The sequence below is a fragment of the Schistocerca piceifrons genome, chromosome 2 (assembly GCF_021461385.2).
Source record: "Schistocerca piceifrons isolate TAMUIC-IGC-003096 chromosome 2, iqSchPice1.1, whole genome shotgun sequence".
Classification (NCBI taxonomy): domain Eukaryota; kingdom Metazoa; phylum Arthropoda; class Insecta; order Orthoptera; family Acrididae; genus Schistocerca; species Schistocerca piceifrons.
Window position 1 is genome coordinate 269,895,735 of NC_060139.1, and position 19,629 is coordinate 269,915,363.

The 19,629-nt window shown below is 41.2% G+C and overlaps 1 protein-coding gene across 1 annotated transcript in view; it reads left to right on the top strand.

Moving 5' to 3' along the window:
- LOC124777014 (kielin/chordin-like protein) overlaps positions 1-19,629 on the top strand; it is a 50,911-nt gene that overhangs the window by 30,453 nt on the left and 829 nt on the right. Inside the window, exons 5-7 of the mRNA XM_047252264.1 lie at positions 896-1,018; positions 9,282-9,413; positions 14,095-14,148. Coding sequence (XP_047108220.1) covers positions 896-1,018; positions 9,282-9,413; positions 14,095-14,148 — 309 coding nt within the window. The remainder of the gene's footprint in view (positions 1-895; positions 1,019-9,281; positions 9,414-14,094; positions 14,149-19,629) is intronic.

Here is a 19,629-nt window from a genome sequence, read left to right on the forward strand (position 1 = left end):
AGAAACAAAAAACTTTGTTTGCAGAAATCTGAATCGCATGAAATAAATTTTCGTGAACTGGGTATAACCTGATGAAGATAAAGATGAGAAATATAATTCCGTCCATGTTAATAACTGGAAGCAGAATGGGATATATACCGATAACAGCGAAAATACTGTTGTAGATACGAAAAATGCACCATATACAATGATACGTATTGTCACAATAAAAGAGCAAAATTTTAATCTATATTTTTATGCTGTCTCCTTAAACTTGAAGACAGGGTGGATACCTGTCGGCATAAGGGAAAATTTCTTGTTGATAAATGACGTAAACTTGCCATAGAATTACTTGGTTTCAAGGAAGGAAATGAGAAAAAGTTTTGCTTCATGGGTTTTTCTTTCCACGCTATTAATGCCGTTTATGCTTATATGGTTCAAGAGATTAGTCAGGTATACCACTGTTTCATACTGCACTGATCAAATCTGGAGACCTCTCATGGTCTTTAGCAGACCAGAAGGGTGACAAATGTGTCATTTACGTTGTTGGTACAATCTACTGCCATAAACGCCCCCCAACCCGTTTTTGAAACCATTTTACAATTCAATATATCCTATAGTATGACCGGCTTGCAGCACGCAAACCACAATGCCCAAGACAGAGCTTCCAAGAGACTGGTCATCAAGGGGTTTACATGAGGTTACACGGAAGAGATTCACGTTCACCTGATAATGAACTCAACAGAGTAACTTTACGTCCGCTTGCCGCTCTAGTGTCGCTGTGTAAAACGAAAGCATTCAGGAGTGTCGCAGCAGTGTACGTATGTAACCAGGAAATGTGATAATTTAGAATAACCTTATACTCTACCGAGGAATATTCCTGTATCTGTCTGTTAAAATAATATAACTTTTACAGTGAATGATACCGACATTCCTCCGGCCGAGTGTTCGTACAAGGGGAAGACATTCCGGGAAGATCAGAGAATAGATGGAACTTACTCTGAGTGCAAGAAATGCGTCTGCCAAAAAGGATTTGACGGTAAGTGACTGCCTTCCATCATGCAGACTTCCATCTGCCTTCATACCGAACGACCTAATATTGATTAAACATACACAGTCAACAAATGAATTCAACAGTGTTGTGTACCGTCGATGTGACACGTTGATTGTGTTTCGAGTAATACTGCCTACGTATGTTTCCTTCTTCACTGGTAGTCACAATTTCCCCGTAAACAGGTGCGTTTTTAATAAGTGTTACCTCCATACATGTTAATAATTAAATTTACTCTCACATGTGACGAGTATTTGCGCGTCATCTCTGCTTATATCATTTCATAAAACATTAATGTAACCAAGTAACATCGTGTACTTGTGAACAAGTAGGCTAGCTTGGAAAGTTCACATCCAAAACCGAAAAGCAAACAGTTAATATTTGCTGTTAGTCATCACACTTCAGAGATAAATGAGGTTTTTAAAGGGCGTCATATATTCAAAAGGACAATATTCAATTTTCAACATTTCTTTGCTGTTGGCACGTGACACATGTTAGGCACAGTTCACAGAAATCGTTAGCCACTGTGTGACCGATTGTAGAGTCGTCTAGGCACAAACCCGGACGCGTGATATGGCGTGCGCTATCAACGAGGCGTTGAAAATTGGATATTGTCATTTTGAATGGATAACGCACTTTAAAAACATCCAGCATCTCTGAAGAAAGATGAGTTATAGTAAATATTAATTGTATGCTTTCCGTTTTGAATGTGAACATTTTAGGCTAGATTAAACCGAGACTGTTATGAATATCAATTCAAATGCACACACACAGTTACTGTCTTGCAGCCCAATGGCTGAGAAACCATAGCAACTGAACAACTTGCATCAGTACTCCACGTTTATGTAAAAAAACTTCATTCCTTTATTCAATAATTAAAGAGAATTGTTTACTCCAACGAATATCTTGCTCGTTACTCTATATGAAAATGGTGAAAAATAATGGTTGTTTTATACATACATTTTTATTGACCAATATGGATTCGGAATGTGACCTCTTGAAATATTTAAAATGCAGAACATTGTGCAACTCTTTTAAGCTAACATACTCGAAGCTCTACTTCAGAGCAAGAATTGTGATAAGGTAAATACAGTCATGGTCTAAAAATATGGCGAGTTGTATTTAATTGTTAATGGATTCCCAAAATTTAACAGAATTCTAGCTTTAACGGTTATCTCGTTAATTTGAGTGTCTAATAAAGTAGAGAAACGGAATGCAACTATGTGTTTAACTAACGAGGAGCGCCAATTCTTAAATTACAAGATATCCATCTCCCTTTCCGTCTTTCTTTTTCATCTAACGTCGCTTATTATATTGAGTTATCAGACAGAAAATGTATTTCGCATCGTGATGTGATTAAGACCATCTGTTTACACACTAAACGTACAATGTGCATGCAGTCTTGGTGCATGCATCCAATTTACACAGAACATAATTAATACGTGTTCCGCTGGCGTCATCAGCTCGAGATGGCTATAGCAGCGATAACAAATTCGACTTGCATTTTCAAAGACGAAGGTTCTGATCCCCATCTGGCCAATCAGTCACTTCTATAGAATTCCCAAATCACTTACGGTACTGCTACGGTCGCAGGTTCGAATACTACCTCGGGCATGGATGTGTGTGATGTCCTTAGGTTAGTTAGGTTTAAGTAGTTCTAAGTTCTAGGGGACTGATGACCACAGATGTTAAGTCCCATAGTGGTCAGAGCCATTTGAACCATTTGAACCATCACTTACGGTAAATAAAAGGATGGTTTGTCTGAAAAGGATAACGGCAGATTTCATTCCTGTCCATCTACAATGTGAGTTTAGACTTCGACTTTAACGATGCCTTCATTCATGGAAGGTTTAACGCTAACTGCCCTTTCACCGAGACTGAAATTTTAATCCATAAAATTCCAGAAATACTAAGGCAGGAATACACTAACTGTATTTACGAGGGCGTTCAATAAGTAACGTAACACGTTGGTCTCCGAAATTAAATTGGCTTTATTCAGGATTCCATTACACCATATTGTTACCCACGCTTTAGGCTACAGAACGCTATTTTTTAACATAATCTCCGTTCAATTCGATGGCCTTACGTCATCACACTGGAAGGACCTGTACCCCAGCATGGTACCACTCTACTGGTCGACGTCAGAGACAACGTCTTGCCGCATCAGTAACCTCCACACCATCCATGTAATGTTTACCGCACATGGCATACTTCGTTGGGACAAATAGATGGAAGTCGGAAGGTGCCAGATTCGGGCTGTAAGGTGGATGAGGAGGAACAGTCCAATGAAGTTTTGTGATCTCCTCTCGACTGTGCGGACTTGCGTGAGGCTTTCTTGCTTTGTCACAGGAAAGCAGAATTAGGTTTGCATTTTTTTTTGGCGACGAACACGCTGAAGCAGCTTCTTAAAATTCTTGAGGGTAGTGCGACACACTTCAGGGTTGATCGTTGAACCATGAGGGAGGACATCGAACAGAATAAACCCTCGAAGTCCCAGAAGACCGCTGCCACGACTTTACCGGCTAAGGGTGCAGCTTTGAACTTTCTCTACAGCGGAGAGGTCGTGTGCCTCCGCTCTGTGGATTGCTGTTTTGCTTAAAGTTCGAGGTGATGAGCCCATGGTTCATCGCCTGTTACGATGTACGACAAAAAATTGTCACGATTGGTCTTACAATGCGCAATCAATTCTTTCATTACTCTGTTCGTGTTCTGTTAGACGGAGATGAACCCAGCACATTTGACTACCCATACTGGTGACAGATGCGTCGATCACCCCGAATGAGAGTGTCCGCACGTTCCAACATTGCAGGAGTCACAGCTGCTTGCCGCCGACCGGCACACAGGAAATCGGACAGGTTTCCACGATCTTGTTGATATGTTGACACACACCTTGACCAACGACTCACCGTGCCTTTTTTCAACACCTTTGTCTCTGTAGACGTTCTGCAGGCGCCTATGAATACCTGCGATCATCTGGTCTTGCGCCAAAAATCAGTGACAGCTCTGTGCTTACGTCACTGACACCATTTTGAAGGCAACCCGTAGAGCCGCCACCTAACGGAACTTCATAAAACTGTGCGGGCTCAAGCGGGAATACTTCACAGTATACCACAACAATTCCTGAATTTTTTTGACCTAAGCTGCCCGAGAAAAAATTTATTGCATTATTTATTGAACGACCCTCGTAAAATCAGTGATAAAAATGCCAAGCCTCCAGATATATAAACAGAATATTCTACTAGGTTCGTCTGAAAAGCACGGCGAATGGCCTCAGAAAATAAAGGAGATAAGAGTTACAAACAAAACATCTCTTCCGGCCTTCGAAGTAATCACCAGTAGCGACAACACACTGCTGACGTTGGTTGTAAAGTTGTTGTAAACTGTAAGCAAACGCTGTCCAGAAACTATGCACCACTAAATGACGTGCTTCTCATCGTCTTTCCCACCTGCCTCGGATAGAAATTCACGGTCCCTCAACGTCTTGCTGTCGAAAAGGACGATCAACATCGTCTTAATCTCGGATTTCCTCAGCCAATGTTTTTCTTCATGGTGGGGAATACGATGAACACCATGCCATCGACTGTCGCTTGATCTCCGGATCCTATTCGTAACAGGAAATCTCATCTCCTGCAACGATGCGGATATTCAACAGCGCGCGACCGCGCTGCTTCCAACTAATATTCTCCAACAGCTTTACAATCAATTTCCGATGTGTGTTGTAGATAAGGTGATTATTGTGAAGGCCAGTGAGCGTATTTTGTTTGTAACTCTAGCTTCCTTTATGAGACTATTCGCTGAACGTTCCAGACGTACCTTGTAGGGTGTTGTGTGTGTGTACGTGGAGGGTTGCTAGTCTTAGCAAATATTTTGGATACAGTTACTGTATTTCAGTCTTTACACTGACGGAAAAAATCGCAACAGCAAAAAGAAATTACTGTAGAACAATGAAATTTCGGGGATAAATTTGTGTAGGTAAAATGTTCAAGTGAATGACACTGCAACACGGCAGGCTAATGTAAGCGCGAGAGAAGCCGTTACAAATCTAAAGAGCTTGTACGTTAATAACTTCATCAGCCAATACAGGAGCTTTTACCTGTAGGTTCGAACAAAGCGCTACGGAGATGCTTCGGAAACTCAAATGGGAGTCCATGGTGGGAAGGTGACTTTCTTTCTGTTGAGAAAATTTTTGCGGATGAAGCTGCAGTCCGTTAATGTCAGATATGTGCTCGATTGGAGACAGGTCTGGTGATCGAGCAGTCCAAGGCAACGTGTTGGCTTAAACAGTGGTATGTGGGCGCGCGTTATCCTGTTCGAAAATACCCCTGGGACTGCTGATCATAAATGGCAGCACAACATTCGAATCACCAGACTGATTCACAAATTTGCAGTCAGGGTTCGTCATACGAAATCGCACCCAAGGTGTGGATCCAGTGTGTCTAGCACACGGACAGGTTGGTTGCAGGCTCTCAGCAGGCCTCCTTCTAACCAAAACACGGCCATCACTGGCACCCAGGCAGATTCAGCTTCCACCGAAAAACACAACGAACCTCCATTCTGCTCTCCAATGAGCCCTCGCTTGACACCAATGAAGTCGCAAATGGCACTGGTCTTGCGTCAATGGAATGTACGATACAGGGTGTCTAACTCGGAGATGTACTTGAAATATCCAATTTGAAATCGTTCGTTCTGTCACTGTGGTTCTAACTGCTGCTCAGATTGCTGCTGCGGACGTAACAGGATGCGCCAGGGCCACAATCAGGACACGACGGTCTTCCCTCTCGGTAGTGGCACGTAGTCGTCCGGAAACTGGTCTTCTTGCGACCGTCATTCTTGTGATCACCGCTGACAGCTGTCATGTACAGTGGCAACATTCCCACCAAGTCTCTCTGCAGTATCGCAGAAGGAACATCCAGTTTTTCGTACCTCCATTGCAACTACGTTCAAACTCAGTGAGATGTTCATAGTGGTGTCTTTGTCATCTTAAAGCCATTCTGGACTAACATCGACTCACCATACGCAGTCTCTAAGATAATTAACGCTCAAGACCGTTACAGTTTGTATTTAAAGCCAACCTGACTTACATTCTCATAGTGGCGCTGCTAGCGGCCTTCTTATGCGAATGGCCAGACGTTTGAATAGATACCATCTTTCAGGTACAGAAACACGCCTACCAACTTTCGTTTACGTCGCAAAACTCCTTCTTGTAGCAGTGATTTTTTTCCGACAGTGTGGATTAAAATTTAAGTATCGCTGAAAAGGAAGTTAGAGACGAACTCGAACCTCGCTTGTGGAAAGGACGGCGAATGAAGTCAGTCGTTTCTTCTTCAAACAAACTGTCCTGGCATTTTCCATAAGTTGTATACGGAATTCAAGGAAATTCCTGGTTGGTCAGATGGGGATTTGAACCGCGTCTTGCCAAATGCATGTCCAGCCTGTCACCGCTCCTATAGCCATCCCGCCCTGTCCGCACTGATGAGCCCAATATAACTCGTACTGGTTCGGTTCCAAAACGCATGCTCTCTGGACTTATTAATCTTATCAGGATCTCTCTTATATGGACTCCTGTGAATTTAGCTACACTTTTAATGAAGATTTAGAGTAGTTTAGACACTGTATTGATCAAATTAGGAGAAGTCTTAAAAAGGCTCTAACTTCTTCTTATTTACTTTGAGCTTCTGGTTTGCTTCTGCTGTTCGATTAAGACTGTTTATGCATAAGTTACAGCGACTGTCGTTTTCTACTTTCATTTAGGTAGTGTCGTACGCACCTTCCACTTTACGCCACCTTGTCAATTAGTTTGTAAAATTTGAGAGTACCTTACTGCCCGTAATAAATAGAAGCTCTGTTTCATAACGTCCACCCAACGTTGGGATTAAATCACCACACACCTGTCCGTTTAATCCACGCCACATGCAGTCTATTGTGTCCTGAACTAATATGTCTTTTATAGTATCTGCTACATAGCGTCTATTGTCCTGAACTAATATGTCTTTTACAGTATCTGCTAGATAGCGTCTAAGATTGACTGAGATCGCAGGCACTGAACACAAGCACACTCCGGTCTTACGCAAAATAAATATATATAAGTGAGACATAAAAAAGATAAAATATCTACAAATATTATTTATCAAGAGCTGCTGTAACTCTGGGTTGCTGTTTGCTACTGAAGAAGCGCATGTAGGTAGATAGCGCAACCTCGTTATACATAAAACGTCTTCTAACAAACTAGTAAATTTTATGCATGTCGATTTATTATTGACGGAAATTTATAATTTTAGAATTCAGGACGTCCTTGTTGGGTAGCTTTCATTATTAAACAGTGCAGTCAACAATCAAGCAAATCATCTTTGCCTGTAATACGGAATATCGGCACTGAAGACTGTGCAGTTACCTAGCTCGAAATGGCGCAGCTGTAAATAATTTCGACTTCAAGTTGCCTTTATCTCATGGTAGATGCCTGTACTGTTTCACTATACTATCTTCAATAATATGAGTTCACAGCATCAGAAGAACAAAATTCTTCAATCCTTACCCCTTGTGTCTTTAAATATTGTTAGTTAAAGTATAACCGGTAGATCAACAAAGTTTGTCACGTGGCGACTACGTAAAGCCGTGCCGTCGAAATTGGCCTCAAAAAAAAAAAAAAAAAAAAAGAAAATTCTAATGTGTGTGAAATCTTATGGGACTTAAATGCTAAGGTCATCAGTCCCTAAGTTTACACACTACTTAACCTAAATTATCGTAAGGGCAAACACACACACCCATGCCCGAGGGAAGACTCGAACCTCCGCCGGGATCAGCCGCACAGTCCATGACTGCAGCTACCAAGACCGCTCGGCTAATCCCGCGCGGCTGTCCTCAAAACCCCAAGCGTAAATTTAATTTGAGGTGTATCTGAAGGAGAACTGTTAAAAGGTAAACTGAAAACTGACATGAAACTATGTAAAACACTTCCACTAATATTTGTCTGCAGTTGATTAATTGTATCGATGCTCTTCAATAATGTCGGTTGACAGTTGACAGTGTGATTGCAGAAATGTTCGTCCGGCAGCTTCCTACCTGAGACAACTGCAGCAAGATCTCTGGTGCCGACGCTCTGTTGTCTCGCCGATCGCCTGTCCGTCAGAATACACTGTAAATAAAAACTCACTAATCCTAACAGAATACGGGGCAAGGTTAACTGAGTTAATTTAATAGCGAGAACGGAGGTTTCGAAAACAACAGTGGACAATTGCCGAACACCAACACCGACTTGCAGCCCGTCTGTTTATTTTTCACTTCACCAAAAGTAATTGAGGAGCGCGACCCTTCCACAGATTCCAATACAGTTTTGAGCGTACCAAACCAGACTATAGTCAGCTCCCTGCTCCAAACGAAGACAGTCCGTTTCACCCGTAATATTCAGTTTACCTCGTAGTTGCAACATAACATAGCTCACCATCACTCCTCAACTGTCCCTTCCTAGCATTATTCACAGATATCAGTTTTCCTAAAGGGTCTAAGCTCCTAAAATTACAACAAAATTTCAGAAACACTTGGAATTAAGATTAGATAATAAGTAAAAACATTGATTATGAGTAATACATCACATTGGATTTGCATACAAAAAATTATTACAGTTTAAAATAAGCAATGTTAACAGATAAAAGGAAAAAAAAACACAAATGTTCTGCATAATTCCAAACGGTCAGTAGTAGTAGCGTGTTACAGTTCGGGGCCACGACGTTTTGTTGTACGCTGCGGTGTTGCTGTAAATCACTTGTGTGAAATAGCAGTATGGTTTCCTGAACTTAGAAGTATCTCGTCGGGTTTTGACCATTTCTTGTGCGCTTAATTCGGTACGACATCTCGTTGTCCTCGGTATCCTCTGCCATTAGTTAGGCAGTTCTAATCCATTATTTCGAAGTTCAGTAAGCAGCTAGTAATGATCGGTTGTATAGTGTAGCAGATTTCTGGAAACTAGACAGTTTATAGCTATCCTCAAAAAGGGAAAAGTAATTTCTACATCTCGGATTCTACGAATAAACATATTTTTCAATGCTGAAGACTCAGCGGTGCTAGGCCTTCCGCCTGAAGCACATGGGAATGTTTTTACTAAAGTAAGCTTTCAGAACAGAGTACTCAAAACAGAATTTGTCTCCAAAGTTAAAGCACAGACATGAAGGTGCTGGTATTGCCAGTAAATATCTTTCAGTTTTCGATGAGTTTTCTAGCGTCATTAAATTCCTAACAAGCTAACGCTCTTTTGCAGGAACCTTGGATGGACCCTGGTGTAAGAAGGAGGTCTGTGAGTATTCCCTCTTTCGCAGACCGTCTGAAATTGCAAAATGTGCTCCGATATTCCGTGAGGATGACAACTGTTGTGCTTACAGATTTCACTGCCGTAAGTATTGCAACTTACTTTGCCGTAATTTCCTCTACTAAAAAATTAACGATTAAGTTTCAAAAGCCACTTTATACACGTATGTAAATGAAGTGCATTTTAATATGATTCAGTGATTCACAGAGTGACCGCTGAAAATGTTTCGTGATTGCTTTGATGCGAGAATTTTACTGTACCCAAGCAGAAGCTTTCGAGATCCCTTACTAAACTGCCGTGTTGGCTGTGAGGACGAAAGGCGTTTGGAAGAAGTTGTACTGCAGTCTTGGAATGCCTAGCAACTGCAAATTCTGCTCAGACTCATGGGACATTCCCGTTGCTTTAACTGCGATTCAGACGCTTTCACCAGAGCAAATTACTTCGGTGTCCCAACTGGCAACGGACGCTCGACACTCGGCAACAGTTCTAAGTGACGTCACATGATACCAGTTCAAGTTCAAAATTCCTCCATTCACTCCGTTTTTATCAAAGATGGCAGCTAATGCTCTAACCGAACACACTGAGCTACCGTGCCAGCTACAACTCAACCACGACGTCGCTGCTCTTCTACGCTATTATGTATTGCACTGTGAACGGCCCTTGGACACTGTCTCTATTCTGCATTTTTTTTTCTTTTTTTTTCACAGTTCAGTACACTTTCTTCCCGTTTTCATGCTTAATCTATGTTCAGTTTTTGAAGGTCTGTTCAGTGACCCATCTTACTACTAAATCTGAGGGAGAACGAAGGGGAGGTTCCCTTGTGAGGAGTTCGTTTGTAATTCCGCAGCAACAACCGGCGTTAGCGATTTTGCTAAGAGCCGAAAACCCGGAAGTACATAAATAGGAGAGTATGGCGGCAAAATCCCTGGTTCTTCTTCTGTTTGTTGGGTAAATAGTGGACTCAATCATTTCTGCAGTACTATTTGCATTAAAGTAATACGACAGAACACGCTCATACCAGGGCAAACAGCAACGCTGAAGAAACCTGTCACCACGATCTTTCACCCTACTGCAGGGATGCCTCAAGGCTCTGTCCTGTCCTCCCTCCTTTGCAGTAAGTCACCTCAGAGATTCAGAAATCATCACCTCCCACCGATCTCCTGCGGTATACCGACAGCACCGTCTACCTAGCTGCGCACCACACCTTCTAATTCTCCCACGCCTCCCTCCAACGCCACTTGTGTCTCCCGGTCGAGTAAGTGGGAAATGCAAGTCACTCCAAGGAAAAGCCAAGTTACTGTCTTTAGTCGCGCATCTCTGTGATTCTATCGTTCAGTTTTCCACCTCTCCCTCTACAACCAACCCAATTCTTTGCCTAACGTATAATTTAGAACTACATTCTGATATAAAACTCACATGGAATGCGTATCTCCTAGCAGCAGAACACAACGGCCGAAACCTGCTACAACTTCTAACTACTTGGGACCCACATCATTCTATCATTACCCTCACCTACAAATCCCTCATCCAGTCCACACTAACAATTTCAACACTACCTGGGAGTCTGCCTCCCCTAAATTGTACAAATCTCTTCACACCATGGAATGGTACTCCACCTTGTCTTCCAATTGCTCCAGACTTCCCCAACGCACATCCTACGCCAACTTCCACGACCTCTCATGTCGGAGCGCCTTCTCACCTCCTACATAAATCGTAAAGCCCATTCTCAGCACTCAGTATTCTATCAACTAATCACCAATACAGGTATTCTGCAGCAGCACTAAATACATATACCAGCTTGCACGCACCTTCAGACATTACCCGTTCTCTCCCGCAGGAATTTCAACCAACTCTCAGTACCAGACCTAGTCACACCTCTGCACGTCACACCATCCTACCATTTTCTTGTAAACGAACAGATGACACACCCTTACTGTGGGACGCATGCCGCGATATTTGCTACGCTAACAGGTGCCCACACGGTTTTGTTTTACAGAAAAATCCTGGGAAAACACATTAGGTCATCAGACAGGGGAAAATGGGTTGCAGAAGATCTACTAGAGGCTGTGAGACTAGTCGAAGAGCAAGGTATAACTAAAAGGAAAGCAGCTCGAATGAAAAATATACCAGAACGAACATTAAGGAGGAGAATTGCTAAGTACAATTTAAAGAAAAAAAAAAATGATGTGGACTATTATCATACTTGGGTGAAGATGCACAAAGGAAATTAGTTGCCCATGTAAAGAAATTGCAAACATATAGTTCTGCTTCCAAATCATCAGATATCACGCAAATTGCTTTCGATTTATCTGATCATATGGGATTGAAAAATAAATTTAATCAAGAAAAGAAACGTGTAGGGGAAGATTCGCAATTCTCATTTTTACATAGAACGCAATGCAGGCTTAAGTGTCAGAAAAGCACAAGGGGTGTCTGTTGTCAGAGCGACTGGAGTGAACAGAGACGATGTCAGTTCTTACTTTGATCTATTACCAAAACCATTGTGAGAAAACGGGAGTTCGGATAAACCATGTAGTATCTAGCACGTAGACGAAACTCGTCTACAACTAAACAATTAGCGTGGGAAGATTGTGGCGGCAAAAGAAGGCAGGTATGTCCATGTTATTACTTCTGCTGAAAATGGAGAGACAATAACACTTATTGACTGCTCTAACGGCGAGGGAAATTTCTTACCACCTTACTGAATTTGCAAAGGGGTAAATAAAAAACAAGACGCTGAAGACAACATGCCCCCAGGATCAAATGTTGTTATGCGAAGAGGATCCGCTTATGTGAACACTGATATTCTGATGGATTTGTTCAAAAACAATTTTCTTCCTTGAAAGGCACCTGGCCCTGCTATACTTCTGCTAGATGATCATGATGTCCCTCATATTAATTCTGTCATCCTCTTTGGTCCAGCTGTTGGAAACAAAGTGTCGGTAGTTTGTTTGTCTAGTCATACTTTTTACAGCCACCAGGCGATCATTTTTCAAGCCGATAAAATTTTACTATAAAGAGACTTTTCATTCACGGATTGTATCGAAAGCAACGAAAATCGGAAGAATTACAAGGCAGCAGTACGGAGAGTTGCTCTTGAGAGCATGGACTCGTGCTGCAATTGACCAGTTTGGTTTATCCGGATTCAGAGTTACTGGAATTATTCCGCTTGATAGAGCAGTAATTGCTAACCATGTCAAGGTTTCAGACTTTAATAATACTGAGGCTGAACTGCCAACTATTGAAGATGTCTCCAATCATTTGACTCCAGATCATCCATCAACATCAACGTCTGAAACAAACTTGTTCACAGGACACTCTTCTACTTGCAAACATTGCACAAATTTGGCTACTGTTCGATCAACTGCACACGGCAACTGCAGTGTAAATGACAGCCACTCATCATGTAGAAACTCCATCAAAATTGCTGGAACAGATTTCACCTGTTCCTGCACTACCTCAGAGAAGTAAATCCAAAAGAAAACGGTCAGTAATGAACGTAAGATGCGACGAGTTATAGCAACAGAAAGAAAAAAAAATCGCTGAAGAAAAGAATACAGAGAAAGCTTGTGCACAGAAAAGTGTAGCAGCTAATAGAAGAAAAATCCCCAAAACCAGAGGAAGAAGAGGATGATAATATTTCCCTGCACAATAGTTCCTCTGATGAATTAAATTTTGAAAAAAGAAAAACGAATGAATAGACTGTCTTGAATTTTATCAAGAAACGTCGTCTGACACTGATTGGATTCAACATGTAGGATGCTCTAGATGGCTTTATGTCTTTTGGAGTCGGTCCCCTGTCCCACCCTTCTGCGGCATCTTGCCCGTCATTTAATATTTTCTTTAAATTGACAAGCCATTGTATATCATGACAATGTTCCTTTTGTTACAAAGGTTTTTCTAATACGATAATTTCTGTCACAATATACGCTGTTCAAACCATCAATCTTGCCGAAGTTTACTGCGATTGAAGTGTATGTATATTGATAAAAATAAATTCGAAAAAAATATGCGGCATCTGTCCCGCGTTTACCTTACACTCAGCTGCTGTTCGGGGTACTGTTGCGTATGTAAAATGATTGTGACAAACATGTATCCAACCTTTTCCATAAGATACATACAAGAAAATATACTTACGATCTGGAACCTATGTCGTACGATGATAAAGTTTCGTAAAAAATAAAGCGTAAACTTTTGTATTAAACATTTACTGAATTTTCCGTCGGTGCTTGACAGAATACTTACAAAAGCGACAAAATGTTTACGTAGGATACATAAGAAAAATATTAAAACAATTACATTAATAAAAAGGGGGGTAAACAAAGAAAGTTTTCAAATGGAGATACATATAACAAATGGTGAGAAATGAAATGAATTTTAGTTTTCTTTTTTTTGACTGAATGTAAAAATTCACTTTGTACGTCATATGGATGGTTCTCTGCTAGAAGACTATCAGCAAAGGTCCAATATTTCTTCTGGAAATTAAATCTGTGTAAGTCGCGCACACTATGTCTGTGTTTGTGACATTCAGTTGTCACCTGAAGATGGATTGAGAAGCCGAAAGCCGCTTGGTGATAAAACAAATAAAATTTTGTAGAACATTAGGAAGTGTTTCCTCTTTAATATTCTTTTTCATTTAGTATGTAAAATGTAGAATATTTCAAGAATAATCAGCAGATGAATTAATTAAAATGCAGAGATCTCTAGGAAAGCTTTTTGGGTGCAACAACGGATTAAATTTATCATTGGATCTTCTTTCTTACAGCTTCAGCAGACGATAACGTGGTGAGAAGCTCAGAATCTACAACAGCGAATCAAGGTCAGTCAGTCTCTTTTTAAAATTTGCTATAATGCTTCGAGTTGCGCTTACATATTACTTCACGTTGCTGTCTTAGCGTAATACACTTGGTCTTCGCCAACAATCACTAACTGCCAAATTCAGTAGCCAACGTTGTAGATTTAAAACTATCTCTTTGTTATGATAGCAGTTGAAACGTCAAGCAACTGCTTAGTCATCTACGTTAGTAAGTGACTATCTCGGAACAACGATTCTGGTACCATTCGGAGGTTGCCTTTGTAACCGCATCCATGGGAAACAAAAATTTTGTTTTCATATTACGCGTGATTATTAACCGATATTAAAAGTTTAGAATACCGACATAATCTAGTCATTAAGAGGTGTAATCTCACGGTGGAAGTTTAACACAGTAAGTCAAGTATTGCAGTTAGAAACTGTGCGTTTGTTTTGAGGCAGCGTAAATGACAGCGCACAATTACCGCGACTTTATTCATCCAGTTTCTGGACAATGAGAGTACTTAGCGACATTCAGTAAACTCTTCACATGATTTGAAACATTTAAGAAACTATTCCTCGCTGAAACCCTCCATAAAACGATAGAAAGGAAAAAAAACCCTTATCGCCTACCACACTTTCGTTGTTAGCGCAGTAAATCTTCATTGTCAGGCATGACGTTTTAACTGGTTGCTTCCTTACAACCAAGTCCATTCGTAAGGTATTTCGCAGACAGTATCCACATATTCCATTGAATTTATCTGCGAAATTATATCATTATACTACACATAGTTCAGGAGATACAACACCAGAAACATTAAGATGCGTGAAAAAAGTGACTTTTGCTTGAAATGGAGCGTAAATTTCCCGCACTGTATTCGTTCAGTGGTTCATAATCAGAGCACTTAGCGACTTCCTAGCAACTTTAAGCATAATTTAAAACTTTCCTAATCTGTTTCTAAACTTTTTCTCGCTTACGTAATTAACATCAAATATTTAATATACTGAGTCATTTGTAAAATAATCAGAGGTTTGAACAGGGGTTCGATTCTGTAAACCAATCGAGGGTTTAGCGGTTAATTAGGTTCCACTAATAATCCGTCCTCATGCTGAGATTTTCGGTTTTTGTTTTCACGCTCTGCATGTCTCTAAGGACATTCTGAGCCTTCGTAAGAATATTAAAAGATAAATCGTTCCTCCATGGTCCGTACAAAAGGGTGTACAGTATTGTCCTAGAATCTGAGGCACTGAAAGATTTCTGAGCATTCCCTTTTTAGTGACATACACCGTTTAAACACGTACGCAAGATAACTGGGTAATGGATGCTGCCATCTGTTGAGGAGTACCTGACGTGAATGAGAGACGATGGCGATCCCATCAAAGAGACGCTGCACAAGATGGGAAAAGTGGCCTCCTGTATTAGCAACCGTACATCGCTAGCCTTCAGCGGATTAGAGGACGTTCGCGCGAAACCTGTATCTGGATGTATGGACGGGGGATTTTAAATGGCGCGTCCTCCGCGCCATGTGGCTCGGTTACAACTTCGTTATTACGCAGTCGACACACGTAATTGATTCAGACGCGTTAATGATAGGTAATTGAGTGTTTCATAAAATTTCCGACGTACAGCTGCATAAATTTCACTTCTTCTTCTAATATTTTGGCTGTATACTGTCCAGCCATCTTCACAGTGAACCGACGTGACCAACGCTGCAGCACTTGCTCCATCCTTTTAAACCCGCGGACCGTGCCACTGCGCATGTGGCCACAGATACACAGGGCGCCAGAGACGTTGATTGGCGACAAAGAGGTACAACAGATGTATGAAATTAGATCTATAGCTGCATGGTCAATCCACATGGTGACATCGATGTTTCACTGCGAGCTGCACAGTTGCGTCATCTTTGTGAATTTATTACAGTAAGTGTCGGATTTCATGATTTTTTCAAGCTGAAGCCGCTGTCTCTATTAATTAAATTCGACGCCAACGGAATTAAAATTGCTTCTTTTACTACTGAGTCGCAGAATGCTGAAGTCGAGGCTAAAATTTCTACGCTATTGTACACCGTAGAGTGCCCAGTGTCAATACAATGCTCTACCACCGCCGATTTATTAGGTTGTAAGGGCCGGGTGTACCTGCGGTGCTCTGTGCATCTGTCATGGACTGTATGTGTCGTCTGTCTGATGTATGAACGGCCACACTCACAGAAGATCTTGTAAATCGCAAGCTTACGAAGGATCAAATCATGCTTAACGGAACCCAGGATCGCTTCTGTCTTCGGTGGAGAGTGAAAGCTACTTTCACTTGGGTTTGCTGAGGATCCGACCTATTTTTGACGATAGACTTCCGACGTATGTCACAAAAGCCATGGATGTAGAACTTTCCGTGACTCTGCAGTCCTTACGTCCGCTGTTGGTTTCATTCAGTGTGCCTTACGTATCTGCTGACGAGAATATCTGTTGGCTTGAAGAACCCTTCTCAAGTGTAGAAGCTCGTCCTCCAGATTGCTCTCGTCAGCAATGACATGTGCTGTGTGTACCAGGGCTGGGCTCACTCTGAAGATGGCTGGATGGTACACAGCCGAAATATTACAAGAAGAAGTGAAATTTATGCGGCTGCACGCCCGAAATTTTGTGGAACAACCATTGCGCCTAGGAAATATGAAGATGCACATGAAGCAACTGAGTGTGTAGTGAGAGCATGTAATTACATCTGAATATTACGCGGTTACCTCTCGTCATGGCGTCATTATAGATGTGCGTCAGGTTCTGAATATTTACATGTAGTTGTTATTTACCCCCGCAGGCGGAATATGGGGTCATCCTCTGACCAGACTAACCACTCTCCATTATATCTTCTCCACAAACGTTTCCTAATGACGCCATTCTGTATGCTATCTGAATTTTCTGGTACCATATTGATATCGTGTAGGTTATGGAAGAAGATGGCACTGTCGTGAGACAGGGAACTCGAACCGTGTTGGACTGAGGCTCAAATATCAGCCTAGCCATCAAGATGTAGGTGAACCGCGATTGCTCTGAATCTCTTTAGACAAATGCAGGGATGGTTCCAGTGAAAGGGTGTGGCCCATTTTCTTCCTCGTCCTTCCACAATCCGAGCATATGCTCCGTCGCTAATAACCTCCTAATCAACGGGACGTTAAGAAAAAAAAATTTCTCCTTCCTTCGCTCCTATAATTTATTCTCAACGAATGTTTCATGTTGTGTATCGTTGGCTAAAACGGTATGTAATGTAAAACAATTAGTGACGCATGCAGTGGAGGGCTGATATTTGTGGACACAGTAAAATGTCGGTCCTATTTGCTCGGAGAAAGCGTGTGAAAACATTTGTAGATTTAGAAACCTCAGAGAGCCTTCCTCTTCGGAAAAGACTTTCGTTCACCGCAGAAGTTATTTGTGCTAACAAAGGATACCTTTGAGCTCGAACGCTCGGAATAGCACGAAACACTCGATCATAAGAAAACAATGATCTAGGTAATTTCCATGCACAAGTTGCATTCTAGCATGAGTGACAAATTAATAGAGAGACACAAAGTAATATGATAACGATATCGTAGGCGGAAATTATAAGTAATTCAGTGACGTCAGTGTATGATTACATTTTCAATCTACAGTGTCAAAAATCCTGTGGTTAAAGTAATTATAATAGCGCAAAAGAGACATATCCAACACACCTACCTGGTAGTGGTTATATTGATCACCGTTGCGGGATTTTGACGAAGTGGATAAAACAGGTGGGAGAGAACATTGTTCACCCTTCAATTGCTTTCGAATTCAAGCAATCCAACATCAAAAGCCACACTAATTATATTTTTAAACTATGATATGGGTATGTCAGTGTCATAACCTGCCTTTCGCCAAGCATAGTGAAACATAGGAGTATATTTTGGCGCAGAAAATTGATTGTAAATCACAGAGTGGAGTTGATGAAATAACAATCATGTTTTCACTTGTGGTTAGCTACATTGTAGTTTTACAAAATCAGCACTCAGTTTATACATATTGCCGGAAGAAGTAAACATCAAGGGGTTGACAATATTTTGTTGTTTTCGGTGGCAATATATTCAACATAACATTTTTGTTTGGAAAACTTGCATCTAGAAATGCGTGATCTGTATGGCGTGGTCGAAATCACACAGCAATAAGTTCTTTTAACTTGTTACATGTTCCGCAAGGACTGAAGTTAGGAAACGTTTCATGTGTTCATTATTCATTTTTACACTTTTGCTTGCCTCCCCATGAATGTTTCGTGGGCAGGTTGTTTCAAGTTTGTTTGAAATATATGGGCCGGAAGTCCATTGTACCTTTTGAAAACCGATTTAGAGCTTGTTTGCTAGTCTGCCTGTCAGTGTTAAAGCCATGTTAATTGCGTAACTGTGGGTAGAGCTATGTACAGACTGCAACACAGTAACTGTAGTTTTCCGTCCTTTGTGAGACGATGTTGGTGATGAAGACATTTCGTGATAGAATTGACTCTGGTCACTTTTCTCTACATTTTCTTTCTCCACACCCTAGTCTGCGTCCACAAACTGTTGTGCATTGTAAGGTACACTATTCTCGTCTTCTATGCCCTTAGGCGTGACAAATGCAGCTATGTGTCTGGATGAAATGTCATATACAGCCTTAAGACTGTCGATAAAAGAAATCGAAGCTTTTAAAATATCTGAGTCATCAATTTTAGACAGTCCTAGTGCCTAAATTTGCAGATGCCGATAGTGAACTGCAGATCGATACGACCTCGCACTATCAAACTGCGATGTTTCATGCTCTTTTATAGTTTATAATAGTGGCAGTCTGTTTCCTTCAAAACTAGCTGCTGCTCGCCTTTTGCTAGGCATGTAATATAGGATTGATCCACTATTTGATTTACTTTTAATGCACTCATAGCGCCTGCTTTGTTTGCTACTGGAATTGAAGGCACGATTCTAATAGTCTACATAAATGTTCTCTAGTACGCTATCATCTATATTTTGTAATAGAATAGGCCTCGACTATTTGGGTGGAGACAGTTCGTACTCACTTCGACTGGACTGTTCCTTTCGCTCTGGAGATGTACGTCGTGTACTGTTTGAACAGCTCCCTTCAGGTTGAGATTCTTCCTGTTCTTCGAAATCAGTATATCTATTCAGCATAACGTGATTTATTTCTGTGGCGTCCCCATTATAATACCTGATTTATTGCGTTATATAATATCCCGATTTCAATTCCACATTCACCACGGCCAAAGTTTTTCCGTAAAATTTGGACCGCATTCTCAGGATTAATTCTCTTCATGATACCCCCGGACAAATTTTGCACAGTAACCCGCACATTCCTGTTGTTTTTATGACTGAGTGTTAACATAAGCACGGTTTTGTGGGATTCCGAACGTACTATGCTAAAGGTGTCCCTTGTAACTATTGCATAGAAGCTGGATAAGGAATGTTATTCACATTAGATGGATTTATAGCAAATCGATAATAATTAGAGGCAGTACAGTGGTGCCCT